Source organism: Onthophagus taurus, chromosome 1 (genome assembly GCF_036711975.1).
Source record: "Onthophagus taurus isolate NC chromosome 1, IU_Otau_3.0, whole genome shotgun sequence".
NCBI lineage: Eukaryota > Metazoa > Arthropoda > Insecta > Coleoptera > Scarabaeidae > Onthophagus > Onthophagus taurus.
In genome coordinates this window covers 38,202,816-38,220,290 of record NC_091966.1, presented here as the reverse complement: position 1 = coordinate 38,220,290, position 17,475 = coordinate 38,202,816, and the positions used below count along the sequence as shown (strand labels likewise).

Here is a 17,475-nt window from a genome sequence, read left to right as displayed (position 1 = left end):
TAAAGGTTATAGGTCGCGGTGACAATAGGGGACGCTCCCCTCAACCCGGAAACAGTAATAATAATAATCTATCAAATCACAACTACATATACAGTTTATTCGTCATAATACCCAAGAATAACCTTTGATCGTAGCCTATTGATTAGCAATCAACGGAGAATTAATAACCTTCTCTCAAATGGCAATCCTACATTCTTTCAATGAATCGTAAATATCATCTTCAAAAATACTCCATAACCGAGTTAAGATTAAGACATTTCGTATAAATTGAATGTTTCAAACTATGTTTTATTTTCTATTACTATTTTGTAATAACCATTAGGTAATAAAAAAATTTCTCCCATAACTTTAATAATGTCAGTGACAACACAATAGTTCATCTCGAAACTCCGAACTGGTAAAATACAATTACTCTAAATTACGGTTTAATAATCTTATTACTTTGGGAATTAAACGGTACGAAGTCGAGATAATGAACGAAGCTCTATTGTCGCTAACGTCTATATCTCGTCGTTTTAAAAGATGCGATGTCTCGTCGTTATACGTCCATTAAAAAGCAATTTGTACACGTAATTTTTTGTAATAAACGTGGCATACACCGAAAATGGTTATTAATAAATATCAAGCGAATTGAAAAAGAACTGCGAACGTCTATTCCAATTAACCAAAAATTTCCAAGATAATTTTATGATTGATTGATGATTTCATTGCACGGTAAATTTTAGAATCTATAAAAATTAAATTGCGTGGGAATCGCTTACTCAATATAGAAGGTGAATGTTCTTTATACAAAACTCTGTTTGGAAATTATTATGAATCATATCTGAACAAAAGATGTTTTTGTGACGTCAATTGATGTCTATAGAACAAGGGAATCTTTCCGGTTAAAGTATTTAAAGATTTCTAGAAAAATTAAGAAAGTATTTCTTCCTTTTTGAGAGATAAAAAGAAACGTGAATGTAGAGAAACCTCATACAAAAGAAATGGGGTCTAATGATATCAATGGTGACACCGATAGCGTTTTATCTATAAACTAACAAAGAACTCACAAAAGACGAAGATAACAAATTTATCGACAACACAAATTGACATAATCAACTTTGGAAACTCCTCTCAATTTAATATTGGTTTCATAAACGTAGGTCACAAACGAATTTGTAGCTTTTACATTAATCCTAATTGCAGAAACGCCATAAGCAAATCATAAATCACAGGTGTAGCGTGCAAAGAGTACCATTAATTCAGCGGTCAGGAAAGTCGTGACTTAGCAAACTTCAAAGCCAATTTCTGCTATTTAATTAAACGACATTCAAGTCATAATTCAATACATAGATGCTATAGTCGCGAAAATAAACATTAGTTAGTTGAAAAAACATCCGGTGGTATCGGTGTATATTTAAAAGTCCGAAACGTTTCAATTTCAATAACGAAACGCCCGCATTTTTCGAACGCCCAATTAAATTGTAAATTATTGCTTACCAGACATTTCCCTATCGGTTTTTGCGTAAGCTTTCACTCTAAACGTAACCTCGTATGTTGTCCATGAGTTTAAATATTAACTGCCGTTCGTACCGCAATGGCAAACACAACTAACAAATAAAAATAAAACCCCGCGCGTTATTTAAACATTGCATTTGTATACAAATGGATAAACCGACCGCGTACATTTCGATTAGTTGGGACAACACTGTTGTTTGTTGTACTTTTGAGCAAAAGATACTGAACGTATCGTCATTTATTTGAGTTGGGTCGTATGTTTGTTATCACCATGTGGTGGGACAATTTCCTTTTTACTTCCTTTATAACCGCAAAACATTTGCATCTAATTTTATCTAATAAGTCTTTTTTGAAAAATGTAACATTAAAAAATTATTCTTTATCAGTATTGCGCTTCCAAATATAGAATTAATGCCTATTTATGAACACGATGTAGGTCAAATTTTTGACATTGCATTATCGTACATTTACAGATAAATGCCTTTATAATTAATTAGTATTAAGCGCTTAATTATTTATTGAAATTAGAAAGTTTGCTTATAAGACAAATTTATTGAAGCAATAATTGATTATTAAGATAATAAACATTGTCGCAGTGGACTTTCTAAGTTGTTAAGATGTTTATATAAAAGAATTGGAATGTGAAGAATTATTTTGGAAATTCTATTTATGCGGAAATAACTTTAATATTTTGACAGTTTAAATTACGTCATGAATTTATTCATTTCTCAGAAACGAGACAAAACTTCAATTAAAATTCTTCGAAATTCATAAAGTGGTTATACCGGGAAGTTGGGACTACATTGTTAAATGAAATTGTACTAGGAAGGGGCTGTGATACACCTTTTAACCTGACCCTAGTTACCACGAACCAAAAACCGTTAGTGTAACGTACTTTTGACCGTGATTCTCCAAAAAATTGGAGAATCGTGATCGCGGTTTAAATTTAAATGTGATTTGGCCCAAAAAAACTTTTATTTACATTCCTTTCTATAGCTAAACATCCCCGAAACAATCTGACTATTCTCAACAAATTACGTACACAAACTGTTAAGTTATTTTGAACTATACGAGGAAATATTAATAAACACTTTCGTTAGAATCTCAAATAATCAATTAGAAAAAAAACTTTGTTCCCAATTAATTATTAAAAAATTACAAACTTAATTACCTTTACTTTGTGGTTATTATCCTGGTCTTATTTTTTTTTGTTCTTAAGTAAGTAGGAGAAATGTACTAAAATGTTGTTAAAAAAAGCACATAAACCACAAAGATCACAAAAAAGCACTAATAGTCACTGATGAGATTAAAAAAAATCTGTAAATCGCGCTAGAGAGCAGCGGTGAAACGACCGACAGTCACAACGCAGTTGTCGTCGATAAATGAACAGCGGAGCTTTGCCAACCTGTAGCTCGCAGCAGCGTGCATTCTCGTGTAACCTTGCGCTGACTCACTAGGTTTCACGCAGTGGGCAATACTCGCGAAAACTCCAAGACTTCTCCAAGAGCACCTTCTCCCTTTTTTTGTATCTCCAAAGAGATAAAAGAATCACTTGTTACTTTTTTTATCAGACAGAAACTTGGCCGAGAGCAGAAATGTCTGTCCCAACTCAAAAGAGAAAGAAACTTTTGAAATCTTAAAACTTTTACCTACTACAAGAAAAGTTGTGTATTATATATTGATATTACAAAGAAATTTTTTTTGTATCAAAGTAGAATTCTTGTTATTCTTAAAGACAACAATTACAAGAATGTCTTTACGTCCCGGAATGTAGTAGGGAATATCCCTGGAATACCGAACGTCGAATAATGTCAGATTGAAATTCCGGGTCGGCACATGTGTTTAGCACAGGACGTCCTGCCCGCAAGTTGTACACAGGTTCATTCTATTTCAAAGTTTGGAATCGTCATCGTTCAAAATAATTTCAAACAAACGCCTCAGGACGGCTTTAAATAGAAGACAGGTCAACCAGCCCGTGAATCTCATTTTCGTTTGTCGATCGAGATGCATTATTTAGAATCAGTGGCGCAATCCTCTACTTAAAATTTACTTCGTGTGTCACTCAAGTTAAACTCGCATACGAGTTTAAAAATATAAGAAATCGATTCAACTATAATTAAAGAAGTTAAATTCTTTTCACGTCAATAAATCCCATATATTTAAAATAAATAAATTTTTAATAAAGAAACTTGTTCTCCCTAGGATAACATATCTTTTATCACCTCGTCAAATTTTATTTCCTAATTCCAAATTTTTAGAGATGCTGTGGTACAAAAAAAGAGTACATATATACAGGGCGTTCGTTTGATTCTAAAGCGAAAATGCTTGATACGTCTTCATGGGGTTCTCAAAGTTCGGATAATTTGGCTATAAATAATCATTAATATTCAATATCTGTTGATAAATAAGCTGTAATTTAGAATAAATAGAGTGTTGAAAACTAGTTTTTTTGTTAAAGTTATTTTCTTTAGCTTTAAAGTTCGTTTTTAACATTTTTTCATTATCATATCTTCATGAAAAACACATTTGACAACATAGTGGAACAACGTTTTAACATTAAGATTTTCGAAACGATGAAGGTGAAGAAGAAATAGAAGGAATACTTCGAGAAACTTTTAACATTAGAAGACGATAGTGAAATGATGTGTTTGTACCAGAACCGATATAAGAAGAAACTGCACAAACAATAAAGAAGTTAAATAATTACAAAGAACCTGGAAAGAATACAAAACTGCGTACTATTGAAAGCATCAAGACAGAAAATATGACACTTATATCAATTAATATAGGAAATATGGAGAACTGAATAAATTCCAGAAAAGTGGAACAAGTATAAGCTGCTATAAATAAACTGATACAAACAACTACAGAGCTGCTAAACATCACTTAAAAACTGCTATCAGACATAATATACCAACATCTTGAACCTTATTCACAATCAGAACAAACCCTGGAAGAATATCAAAGGAGATTTTAGCTAGGTCACTCAACTATAGATTTTTATACTTGATATAACATGGACCTGTACAGCATTAACATCGATTTCAAACATGGCTTTGATAAAATAAATATAAAAAACATGCTACAAAACTGGGTATATATACCACAGAAGCTGATAAGTTTAATTAATATCATGGATTGGATGGAAGGGAACTGTTAAAATTCGGGGAGAGCTAATAAAACTGTTTGAAATAAACTACGAAGTCAGGCAAGGTGAGGTGTTATCTCCCATAATATTTAATCCGTTTGTAGAAGGTGTCACTTGAAATGCGACATTTCATCAACAAGAAAACAAGTAATCCAAAGGTATGACCCAAATGACAACAAAAACAGTTAAATAGACGAACCATTCCACAACAGAGTAAACAAGAAAAAGTAGAATAAAAGGCATGAAGTTTGGTCTTACCTGTTATGTAAGACGCACACTTTATTACGCTTCCTAAATGATGATATCGTTAAAGACCTTTTAGTCTACAAAAGCACAATGAAACTGTAAAGACTCAATATTTATTTGAGGATCTTGGCAAGTTTATAACTGAAACTGATTTGAATTGAAAAAATATTGTTCGCAGCAAAACACCGTATGCTATGTGAATCCATTGCCGCAGTAAAATGCATAAATGTTAAAGGCATTGAAAGCCAGATTTTTCAACAAGGTAGGTCAAGAAATGCACTCTTTCTACAAGTCTGGGTTCAAGTATTTTTCCAAGCTCGGCTTTTTGCTGCATCCAGCTTCTTTTGCGTAATACTTAATAAACTGAATACTTTGAATTTGTGTAGAAGAAGATTTTAACATACACATTATAAGTCTTTTAAAAGAGGTTAGGACACTTGGGTTGTGGATAAGAAAAATCAACGATTCTTGCGGTCAATACTATTTAGACTTGTTACTTAATAATATCGCAAAAAAATTTGCAAAATGCAGTATTTGTACAACATTTTCATGTTGTAATTTTATGGTTTTTTAGTAAAATATGATCATCACGTTGTTAAGTTAATTGATGTTTTCAGTTCTGTGCCTGATCATAGCATATTGCAGCGAACCAAGTTTGGGAACTTTCCACTATACGGTATCGTAAGACGAAGTGACAGACGAGGCAATAGCTATTTCTATATCTACAATGGGAAGAATACATAAATAGAGGAAAGACAAATATTTTTCTTACGATCATGTTTATGTACTTTTTCATCTAAATACTTTGAAATTTATTTTCGTATGTAATCTAGGATTGATTTATAACCCGGATTAACTGCTGGATCCGGAAGAATTTCATACTAAGCTCAAAGACAATGCCGCATTTTGTGTATGGTGTGAGCAAACGAGCAATACATGAATTATCCACGGATACCTTTTTAAATCTGTTAAAAAGGCGAAAAGTAAACGCGAAAAATCTCGGAAACCGAACAAGCTAAATTAATAGTTGGATTAATCAGCCAATAAATTGGTCAACAGCCATAATAATATCGAGAGCCTTCAACTGCTTAGAAACCATATGAAAAAGGGAAAAAGATCCTGGGTATAATTTGATTGCGATTTTGTTTCCAAGATGTCTACTTCCAGGAGTTTCTTGAAGTTCCCCGTCTATCCCATCCTATCATTCTTTGAGAAGAATGATTCACCCTATATGGGGGAGTCCTCAACTACCAGCGGAAATGTATTCTTTTTGGGACAGACAAAATGATCTTCCGTTACGAACGTAAGCATAATAGTATATTAACAAACTAGTTTCGTAAGACACGCTTGAAATGCACGAATACAAGTTGAAAAATGAGTGGCGCAGCCACGAGTTTTTTAATGAATAAGTGCTTTAAGTCTTACGAAATGTGTTTTTATGCTATTTTTGTAATTCGCGTTTTTATCCTTTTTTCTTAACAAAAATAAAATAAATTTTGACCATGTAGGAAAATAGGTATGTAACAGTTGGTAACACCATAACACTTGAAAATAGAAATTTGAATTGACAATTAGAAAGTGTCAAAACACAAAATGTATTCACCTGAAAGAAATGTTTCATGTACACCTCCCAAAATAAGAGAAACGCTCACAGTTCAATGTCCTCATCATTGTAGACCTTGTATTCGATGCTTAGAACGTGTTTAAATATACATAGACAAAAATTGTCACATTGACAACTAGAAAAATTAATGATCCAATATCACCAACGTGAACTGGTTCCATAAAATGTTACTAAAATCTCATTAAAGCATCGAAAATACATTCTAGTGAGTCTAAAACCTCACTGAGTTAACATTCTGAAACGACGAGATGGAGGTCCTTCCAACTACAACTTATTGCAGAACTAGATGCTCTCCAAGAACGACAAGGGGAATACGAACTTAATGGTGGATTCTAAAATGCAGTAACCCAAGAGCTATGTCAAGAGTTGAGGTTGCACTCCACACCATTATTTGGATTAATAGTTACAGATTTCTTTTTATTTCTTTCTAATTACAACACTTTGGTACAACACCATAACACTTGAAAATAGAAATTTGAATTGACAATTAGAAAGTGTCAAAACACAAAATGTATTCACCTGAAAGAAATGTTTCATGTACACCTCCCAAAATAAGAGAAACGCTCACAGTTCAATGTCCTTATCATTGTGGACCTTGTGTTCGATGCTTAGAACGTGTTTAAATATCCATAGACAAAAATTGTCACATTGACAACTATAAAAATTAATGACCCAATGTCACCAACGTGAACTAGTTCCATAAAATGTTACTAAAATCTCATTACAGCATCGAAAATACATTCCAGTGAGTCTAATACCTCACTGGGTTGACATTCTGAAACGACGAGATGGAGATTCTTCCAACTACAACTTATTGCAGAACTAGATGCTCTCCTAGAACGACAAGGGGAATACGAACTTAATGGTGGATTCTAAAATGCAGCAACCCAAGAGCTAGGTCAAGAGTTGAGGTTGCACTCCACACCATTATTTGGATTAATAGTTACAGATTTCTTTCTAATTACAACACTTTAATTTGTTTACAATTATTTCAAGTGTTTAACCCTTTACAATTATCTCCAGAGGCTTTTGCCACTTATAGAAAAGAGAACGATTGAACATATTGGTACTCTTAAACATTTGCTGGTTAAATAGTTTTAATACAAACGTGTTTCGAGAAACATTAATAACTTTTGGATGCTCTCAAGAAAGAATTTCAATACTATCTCTAAGATTATTTATTATAATTGGTTCGTGAGAAAGAAGTTAAACGTAATTACGATCCACTAATACAACTTTAAACAATTTTGTTACATTAAATATTGAACATGAATAAACAGAAAATATTAGTCTTGACTATGTAATTTTTGCTTTCGCAACTTTTACAACCAACAATAGGATGTTTTATGTTTTTGTTCTGTTTCATGATTTTTATGTAATTTTTTTAACTTTATGTTAACTTAAACAGTTCAATGATGATTAATATCGCAACCGATTCTACGCCACTATTATACATATATTTCTTAATAAATAAGAATAAGTTAGAATATTACAACTTTTGCTCTTAGTTTTAATTCAATAAAAAAATTTAAATACGAAAATTTTCAGAAACCATCAAAATCGAATTGAAAAGTACATCCAATCAATTTAATGCCATTCTCTCGGTTTACATTAAATAATTTTTAATAATGATTCAGCACGCAAACGTCTAATTAAGCAACATTCGCTCAAAAACTAATTTGGTATCTATTCAAAAGAAAAAATTCGTTTAAAATCTTCACATATCAACGGTCATATACGTAACACAATTAAAACCAATCTTTCACCGTTTCCAATTAACTCAGATCGTGAACAGATCGTTAACCCCAAATTCAAAGCGAGAAATAAGTTTAATAAACAAGATAGTGAATATTGAGGGAACTTTGTATATCAGACACCCTGAAATATAGGCAACCCAAACTTCTGTTTGAATTCGGTTTAAGATTTAAAGAAAACTACTTCTTTGGTTTCAAGGGATAATATATATTATATTTTAAATAAATATATCTTTTCGACATCTATATACAATATCTACACAATTACGCGTACAATATCGTATTTAATTAAAATTATTAAAATATGTCCAAAAATAGATATGCGGGGATTTGTTAATTAATTCTCATGCATTAAATAATTTATTATAATTCGATTATGACTAATATTAATTACATCATTTGTAAAAAGTACTTACAAATGAGATTAACTTTATAATAATTACAAAAAAAATGATATTTCTAAGATACCAAATCCTTTTTCCTTTTAGTAATTGTTTCACTCTTTTGGTGTTTTTGATCGAAAGTGTTACCTGAAGTTGATTGTGTCGGTAGAGGATGTGGTGGTGGATAGCAGCTGTTAAACAACACCTATAACCAAATAAAATAGTCTAGTAAGAGATATGAACTTTGATTATAGGGTCGTAAGTTCAAAAATGAAAAGCTTCGGTAAGAATAAAAGCAAGGGTGTTAAATGGACAAGAATTTTAAAAGCATAAAGTATTGATTGCATGTGCTTACATTAATTATTCATATTAATTTAATTAAAACCAAGAGCAATATGTTGATGTAATGATTCATTTATACAACCCTATTTTCATCTTTTTTGTTAACTAACAAGTGCATTGACTTACCTTTAATAGTCCAAATACAATTTTTAAATTCATGCTCATGCTTAATCGATAGCAAATACTTTTAGCATTAACTAAAAAAGCTATCTCATTATTAATATTACAAACTCACTTTAGCACAATGTGTTTATTAACTATATTATTAATTAATGTGTTTAGTTAATAATAACAAATAACACACCAAACAAAAAATTAATATATTCGACGTTTATTCTTTAATCAGTAAAAATAAATTACTTACATAAATACAATATACACTAATATTACAAAAAGAAATGATAAAGTTTACAATTTCAGGATGGGATGTTACGTTACTAGAGCTGCTATAAACGACAAGAAAAGTAGGAATAACCCGAGAACGGTAACAACGTCGATGTTAACCATTTGGTAGGTGCATGCGAAACCGTATGAACATGCAAAAGCTAGCGCTAAAGGATCTATGCACCAGGCATTATTCGAGTCTAAATGATCATCAATATTATTCCGTTTTTTTTCGTTATTACTATCATTCATAACCGGCTGATTTTTCTCTTTTTTATCATCTAAAACGTTTAAAGTCTTTGGAAAACTTTGTTTTGATGTTGAAGGAAGAACTACGGAATTATTAATGCAATCTCTAACCAATTGGGGTGATTTCAAGTCAAGTAAAGGACCAGAAAATGTGGGATTTTTCCCATCGAGATGATCGTCATCAATCGGGTCATTATCAGAAACCGAATTACTATGAAATCCCGAACTATTTGGAGAACCGTTTAACATTAATCTATTTAACATTGTGGCGGTTTCTAAACAATCAGGATCCGTAGTTTTCACTTCATCATCGTTTTCAATTTTTCGTTCAGACTCTCTATTAAATATAATATCACAGCCAGATACATAATTAATTATATCTCCATTTTCGGACACCTCAACAAACGATTCTGTTAAGAAAGCGCACTCTTTGTCTTCTTGGGTTAAAGCTCTACTCTTAAAAACACACTCTCTCTCACCTTCTTCACTAGTTTTCGATTCACTGTCGTTCTCATCGTCATCAATATTCTTGAGATCTTGGAAACCAGCGATTAAATCTGCGTTGAGTTCTTCATTTGGCGAGATGCATTTTATTTCTTCCACGGATTCTTTGAATGAATTGGGGGTATCTTCTACTTCAGCGTCTGTATGTATGTTGACATAATCGTGGTCGGAAGCAGAACCTAATTCTTCAATTGGTTGAGATACGTGTTCTTCAGGTTCGCAAAACAAAACAAGATTAGCCACCGATTTATGTTCTTCAGTATCTGAAGCGATTTTTTGTAATTCTTCCATTTGCTCATCAACATCTTCTTCAACTGGAAGTAACTCCGATGTTGCTAAAGGAGCTAATTTAATATCTTCAGAAACGATTTCAATTTCTTTCCCATCTTCTAATTTTGGTGAATTTTTTCGAACTAAAGCAGGTGATTTTAATTTGTTATCCTTTTCTTCTGTTTTATGATTTGATTTGTCTCTGATTTCTTCCGCGATTCTTTGGCTTGCTTCTTGAGCTTCTACAGCGAAAGCTGTTAAAAGATCGTCTAAAGAATTCCTGTGGTACCCATCTTTACTCAAATCACCTGGTGATGTTTCTTTCGAACTTTTTCTTTCTGGGGTAACACCTCGCGGTGGTTTAGTTTGGAGATTTTCTTCTTTTCCAACTTTAACTAAAACCCTTTGTTGAAGTTCTTCTTGTTTCGATTTCATGCTATTCAAGAAATTTAATCTACTTTCATTGATTTGATCGTTAGCCTCTTTTCTTTTATATTTCGCTTCGGTATCGCTTAAAAACGCACGTCTAGTTGCACTAATTTTTTCTTCTTTTTCCTTTAAAATTTGTCTTGCGATTTCCATCGCATCCGCGATATCTGCGAGATTGGGTTTTTCAAAAGCTTTCGGTTCCTGTTCTTCTTCATAAAATGATGTGTATGATTGTGGATCGTTTTGAATTAGATTATAAATATTAGCCGATAACGATCTAATTGCGCGTTTCTTTTTGATGGATCCCCCAAAGTTTTGTTTCAATGAATCTTGTGTTGAAATGGGATTGTTATTGTTTACAAGATCATCGGGTGTTAAGGCAGGTAAAACCGGTTCTTTATTCGAGTCTTTTCTTAAATTTCTATACGCCAAGTCGTCTTTAACGACATTTGGTATTCTTTTATTTTTGTAAGTAAATTGTGGTGATGTTTCTGGTACGGCATGTAAATAATCGCTGTTTGGAGCTGGAAGAACCGGTCCAATTGGAATACCAAAAGGTAGTTGGGGATCAGAAACTTTTAACGTATTATTAGCATGCTTAATTGTTCTAAAAACAACATCATCCAATGTAACGTTAGGTTCTTTGTTATTTTTAGAATTAGTTATCTCCAAATCATTGTTGTGATGAATAGGAGAAGCTAATAAATAACTCACGCTTGAAATAACATCTTTAGGATCGGAAATTGTATGGTTTCTTTCTTTATGTAATTTCCTTAAAGCCATATCATCGTTTTTTCTGTCGGGATGTTTCGATTTTCTTACCATTTTTTTTCGTTTTGGGGAATCGATTGAATCAAATGGTTCATAACTAAAACTAGAATCACTGATTGCCCCTCTTGATGGTGGTCCCCAACCTGGGTAAGATTCAAGATTAGCTTCCATTATTTTTTTGGCGGCAATCGATTTTTCGCGTTCCTCAGCTCTCTCCAATAAATCCTCGTCCCCTAATCTTAAACTGTTATAAATCGCTTCAAGTTCATCTAAAGCGTCTTCGAGATTCGATGATTTCCTTTCGTTGGTAAATTCGTTCGAAATACTATCGCCATCAACATCTTTCGATCTAGAATCAACCTCATCGATTCCATCGTTTGGTTTAGATATCGGCTTAAAAGTATTCGAGTTATTTGTAATCGGTAAAAATATATTGGTACGAACTTGAGTTGAAGCCGTAAACATTTTTGGTCCATTTTGTTTCTTCCAATAATCGGTTGGTTTTTGAGGTTCCGCGATTTTCGCAACACGATTCATATCCTCATCGATTTTTTTCCAAAAATCGATTGCTTTTTTCGATTCGTTTTGGCAATGAATTTCATTTTTGTCTTGAATAAATATTGGTTTTCTGCTTCGAGGATTTCTATCGGCTAAGTATTGGTAGTGTTCGGATGCGTCAATACCACCAATTGTTTTTCTTATTATTCTTTGTTTTGGATGATCTGACGTGGCGGAAGCTGGGCGGGGATAAAATGGGATTGGGGAACATTCTGATGGGATGTGATCCTCAGATGTAGATCGAAAATTAGGTTTCCAATTAAATGAATGTGATTTATTATCAATTTTATGATTAGAGTTATCAATAAGTTGTTTTTGCGGGTTACGATCAAAACAATACGATATGGGTCTTGTTGATTCTTGGTTTTGGGGGTGGATGTAGACTCGCCAAGGATCTCGGGGTGGTGGAGGAGGAGGGTGTTTTTGTTTAATTAATAATTTCGGTTGTTCCACAAGACTTAGGTTTCGAAATCTTTGATTTGGTTTTACTATGGGTAACTGAGCATGAATTACTTCTGAGGAGGCATTTTTAGCTTCTGGGGATGCGGTTCTATTGATATCAGCGTCGTAGGATACGCTTCTTTGGTATCCAACGAATTCCCTGGGTTCGTTTGAGCTTAACGACCCTCCGTACCTATTTTGGAGGTTGTAGTTATTTATGGGAGGTTTTGTAAAGCTTGGACTTGAAACGTTTTCCCTACTATTTCGCTTAGAGTTGTTAATATGATGGTTTGGCGGAATCGTTGCTAAACCAGGGGTTTTAAAAATAGAATTATTTCTTTGAATTTTTGGACTATTTGGTTTTTCTTTTCTTGGCTCAGGTTGTAAAAATTTTCTGTGATAACCATTTTCAACGTCGGATTTAGGTAACTTTATATTGATGTATAATCCTTCTTCGTCTTTAGACAATCTTCTGATGTATCTTTCCGTTCTTGCAGCCCTCGATTTTTTGTTCATAGATCCATCGCGTAATCTATTAATATTTTCGTCGCTTCTTAACTTCGATGATGAAGATCGCTGCGAATCATCATCATCCGAACTACTCTCTTTCAAGTAAGTGTCCCTTCTTGCTTCCGCCCGGATTTTAGCAACATCTTTTCGGGTTCTTTTCAATAAACTATCAGCTGAGCCCAAAGAAGGTCTATCAATTCCATTTCTGTTTGAAACATCTCTCGATGTTTCCATTTTTGGGAGTTTTCGGATTTGTTGAGGGGTTCTTGAAAGGGTTCTTCCTTGATAGCTGCCAAATCCTCCAGTTGGGTCGGAAAGAATACCAGATTCATCAAAAAAGTATCCATTAGTGTATAAAGTATCCCTTTGGGGGACAACTATGTGATCAAAAGTAGGTCTTTGTTTATTCTTTTTCCGTTTTTCCGATTTCTTCTTCTTCCTAGAAAAGTACCCTTTCTTTTCCGGCTCCTCATCGCTACTACTATCGCTTTCCTCCTTCTTCTTCCGCCTAAACAAACTCCCAAAAGACCACTTCTTATCCTTTTTGGGAGGATGTTCAGGAAAATCGTAAGTTGTGGCCGACGTCTTCTTATTTAAAGTTGGTGAATTATAAATATGTTCTCTATAGTAAGGCAAGTCTTCTACGCTATTCATCTTGTAGTGGTCATCTTTAGTATAATAGACGTTGGTGTACGAAGACCAAGGTCTGGGTTGTGTACAGGCAACCTGAAAAACAACATAAACTGTAATCTACTTATAACTTAATTTAAGACGTGGTAAATTTTCTTTTGCTTATTTATTATTGCGGTATCAATTTAAACACAATATTAATAACCAATCCCGTACACCGTTCGAGGATTGCCTGGCCCACAAGATAAATATCCAATGGCTAAAATTAAACGTGCAATAATCACAAATGACTTGGCAGCCCAAACGTAGCAGGGCTGTACGAAAATATCCCGCGGGATCGACTGTTCTTAAAATACGACAAAGAGAGAAAGAGGGCCGAACTTATTCAACCCGTTAAAAACAAGGTTTCATTCATATATTTACTATTAGGTACGCTGTTTGGGAAAAGTGGGATTCTACAGCGTTCCAGTTTGGTTTAACTATAATCGGAAAGACCCATAAAACTACGACTTCTATTTTTAGAGTTTACGACAAAGCAGTAAATTTAGAATAAAAATGGAATTTGTAAAAAAAATTAAACAAAAACTAGGAAAATCAATAAAACTTTAAACCTGAAGATCTGTTTAATCTTTATGATTCATTTATTACACAAATTCTAGGCTGGTTTCCAAAAACCATTGCATAATTTTAACAGACACGATTTGTAAAGCAAATATGAATAACAGCGATAAGTTCGAACTGTTGAAATAGGCGAGTGAAGGTTTATTCATAATGCGTAACAACTTTTTTAATAAATTTTTTATAATTAAAAAACACTCACATCGTGGACATGTTTTCTAAAAGACCCTGGAATACACATTTTTTATGCCCAATATAAAGCAATTTGTGAAATAAAATTCCGCATTTCCTGCGTTACATAAACTCAAGTCAATTATTATGCGAGAAATTTATCGTTATAACCAGTCCTGAAACTTTCACTGGCACCGTTCGATTGCCGAAACAATAGCCCCGGGTTCCCCGTAATAGTAATTATACTGTAACAACATGATGGAAGTAAAGAAGGCCCATTTTGTGCGGTCGTTGCCACTGGTAAGTCGATAAGCTGATTATTTAGCTTACTAGAAAATATCCGGGAGGTATTCGTTCTTAACGGCCGAAGGATACTAACTGGACGTCGCGGTGTGCAATGTTCTTTCCTATCGATTACTTGAGGCAATTTGAGCCGGCACTGACCTACTTGACTGACCAATGCGGTCAGGCTAGTATCGATACTGCAGCAATTAACATTTTAGAACTCTTCTACAAATGGAAATTATTTTTGTTCGAAGAACATAATGCAAAAGTTAATGAAAACGTCATTTATAAAAGTAAATAAAAACTGGAACAATGGTCTTGATCTAAATAGTTTCTTCTCTCACGAAGATTAAGCATCTCAACACTGCACGGAAGTCCTAAATCCTAGCACAAGGATACGCCATGGTGAGATGCGAGGTCATACAAATATGCCATTTATCTTAAAGTGTTTATTGATATTTTCGACTGCTAAATTGTACAAGGTAAATGTGACGGTATAAATTGCAAAAAAATGTTTATTAAAACATTTCCAAAATATACATTATATTCCCAGAAAAAATGGTGTACTGAGTGAATCACGAAAACAAGAGTTGTATATTTTCACATAATCGGCTTATATCAACAGATCCTAAAATTTCTTTTCGATACATTTTATTTTAAAAGCTCTTTGTATCATATTTTTATTCCAACATCCTGCGAGTGATAATAAATATTCAATCAAATTAATAATAATGTTGTTGTGTCGAGGATAAATGCAATCAATCGATAGTAACGTAAGTTTAGTGTGAACAAAAGTCTCAATTTATTGCACTAAACGGTGGTTTCCAACTAAACCGGTTATGTGTATATTTAATAGAAAATAAATATTATGGTAAACGGAGCAAAGTTTAAAATAAGTACGGAAATAGAGTGAAACGTAATTTACTATCTAACAACAAAGAAAAGGATAGAAAGCAATCAATAAAAAGTCAACAACAAGGAAGGAAGTGATTTACTGAGCTAATTTAAATATAACAATCTAAGATGCGCTACAAATTACGGCAAATAAACTGTTTCACAGTGTAATCGATAGTACATTAAACAAGAAAACTGTCGGTGCTGTGATGAAAGCATAATTCATGATTTCAAAGGATCCAGGTTACGTACCGAATATTAGATTGAAAATAAAACATTTTTCGCAATACCACATTTCCATAAATTTGTCTAACACTTAAGAGTCAGCTAATTGAGAGTAATGGGAAAGTTAAGATAAAACCACGAGATACTAAAGAGAGGTAAACTCAATAACAAGTGGCCTTATCAACAAGAGATTGTAATCAACCGAATCAAAAACCTCGCTAAAATCCAATTACACCATCAATATTTCCAATGTATTTGCGAAAAATCGATTGCAATTTGTTCAAATTTACTTCATCTTTCGCCAATGTGATTTAAAATTACAACTGTTGATTAATTCTAGTAAACACTATTAGTTTCAAAAGTGTTGCAAACATGCAACTCTATTTATAGAAGCTTTACAAATAGCTTATTCAAACGATGTAGAGTTGGCAAACATTCATGTAGAACTCACTAAATTTTCGCAGTTAACACATGAAGATTATTTTGTGTTTAAGAATTGAGAGATAATTTATCAAGCAGCCGCAGTTACGAGCTACACTATAAATAGCCGATATATAAGGTTTAATGTGATGTGATCGCAGAAAAAATTGACATAACAGAAAAGTCTATATAGTGAAACATTCAAAAACAATAATTTTGCTTCAAATCTTACTCACATTGTGCTGATAAATAATTATATGCAAAATATGTTCTATTATGTTCTATTATTGGTCACAGCAATTCTTATTATTCAATAAATTCAGAAACGCAAATAATTTTTTCGTAGAACACCCTAAAAAATTATTTCCTTGCTATTCTGATATTATCTGCATATATGGTTGGGAACATTATTATTCATTGGAATGGCAGATAGTATCACCAAGTAGCAGACAATTTGTAATCTCTCCAGCTTCTTTATTTGAATGCTTAGATGATTCTCAGTTTTTGCTAGCAATTCTGTAAGCATTAATCTAATAAATATCTTCTTCCTAACTTACTTTCTTGAAAACTGAAAACAACCTTTCCAATATTGAGTTAATGAGTTACAAAACCAAGTACGTTCTACCTATATTGTGGCCCGATTTTGGTTCAATTTGTCAATATTCTCGTTTCTAGTTCGATCTTCTTTGGCTCAACATAGTTTTCGAGTCATGGAATTATTTTGGACCAACATGAATGTCTTCAACGTTACGGAAGCTGCTTTTTCAGAAACAGTTGGCCCTAATATTAATGATGATCTTGCGACTCCAATAGACCCTTTTCTGGTGTGGTGGTTCATGATCTGTTGGAGTTGAACCCAACTTTTATGCCACTCAGAAACGTATTGACAAAGGAGCGTAAGGATTCAAAACAACAACGATTGAAGAAATAAAAGCATTAAGACATTATCATGGGCTTACAAAACTGCCAAGTATAAGAGCTTTTTGGTCAGAGATGACCACAAGATGAAATCAGCGATCATTACATTTCGAAAGCTGCATCCAGGATAAATTTCTTTGATTGTAAACACATTTGCTCTTCAAATTTCGCCTTATGCTCAATATACAGTATTTACAGTCTTCC

At 33.1% G+C, this 17,475-nt stretch overlaps 1 protein-coding gene across 7 annotated transcripts in view; it reads right to left on the bottom strand.

Annotated features, from left to right (window-relative positions):
* Positions 1-17,475, bottom strand: part of LOC111428863 (supervillin) — a 133,517-nt gene that overhangs the window by 96,749 nt on the left and 19,293 nt on the right. For 4 of the 7 annotated variants that reach the window (XM_023064566.2, XM_023064561.2, XM_023064565.2 and 1 more), the window contains exon 2: positions 10,107-13,836. In XM_023064566.2, coding sequence (XP_022920334.2) covers positions 10,107-13,764 — 3,658 coding nt within the window. In that variant the 5' untranslated portion in view covers positions 13,765-13,836. Of the gene's footprint in view, positions 1-10,106; positions 13,837-14,560; positions 14,699-17,475 lie in introns of those variants that run through there. The other 3 variants (XM_071201278.1, XM_071201279.1, XM_071201280.1) reach the window with 2 other exon arrangements.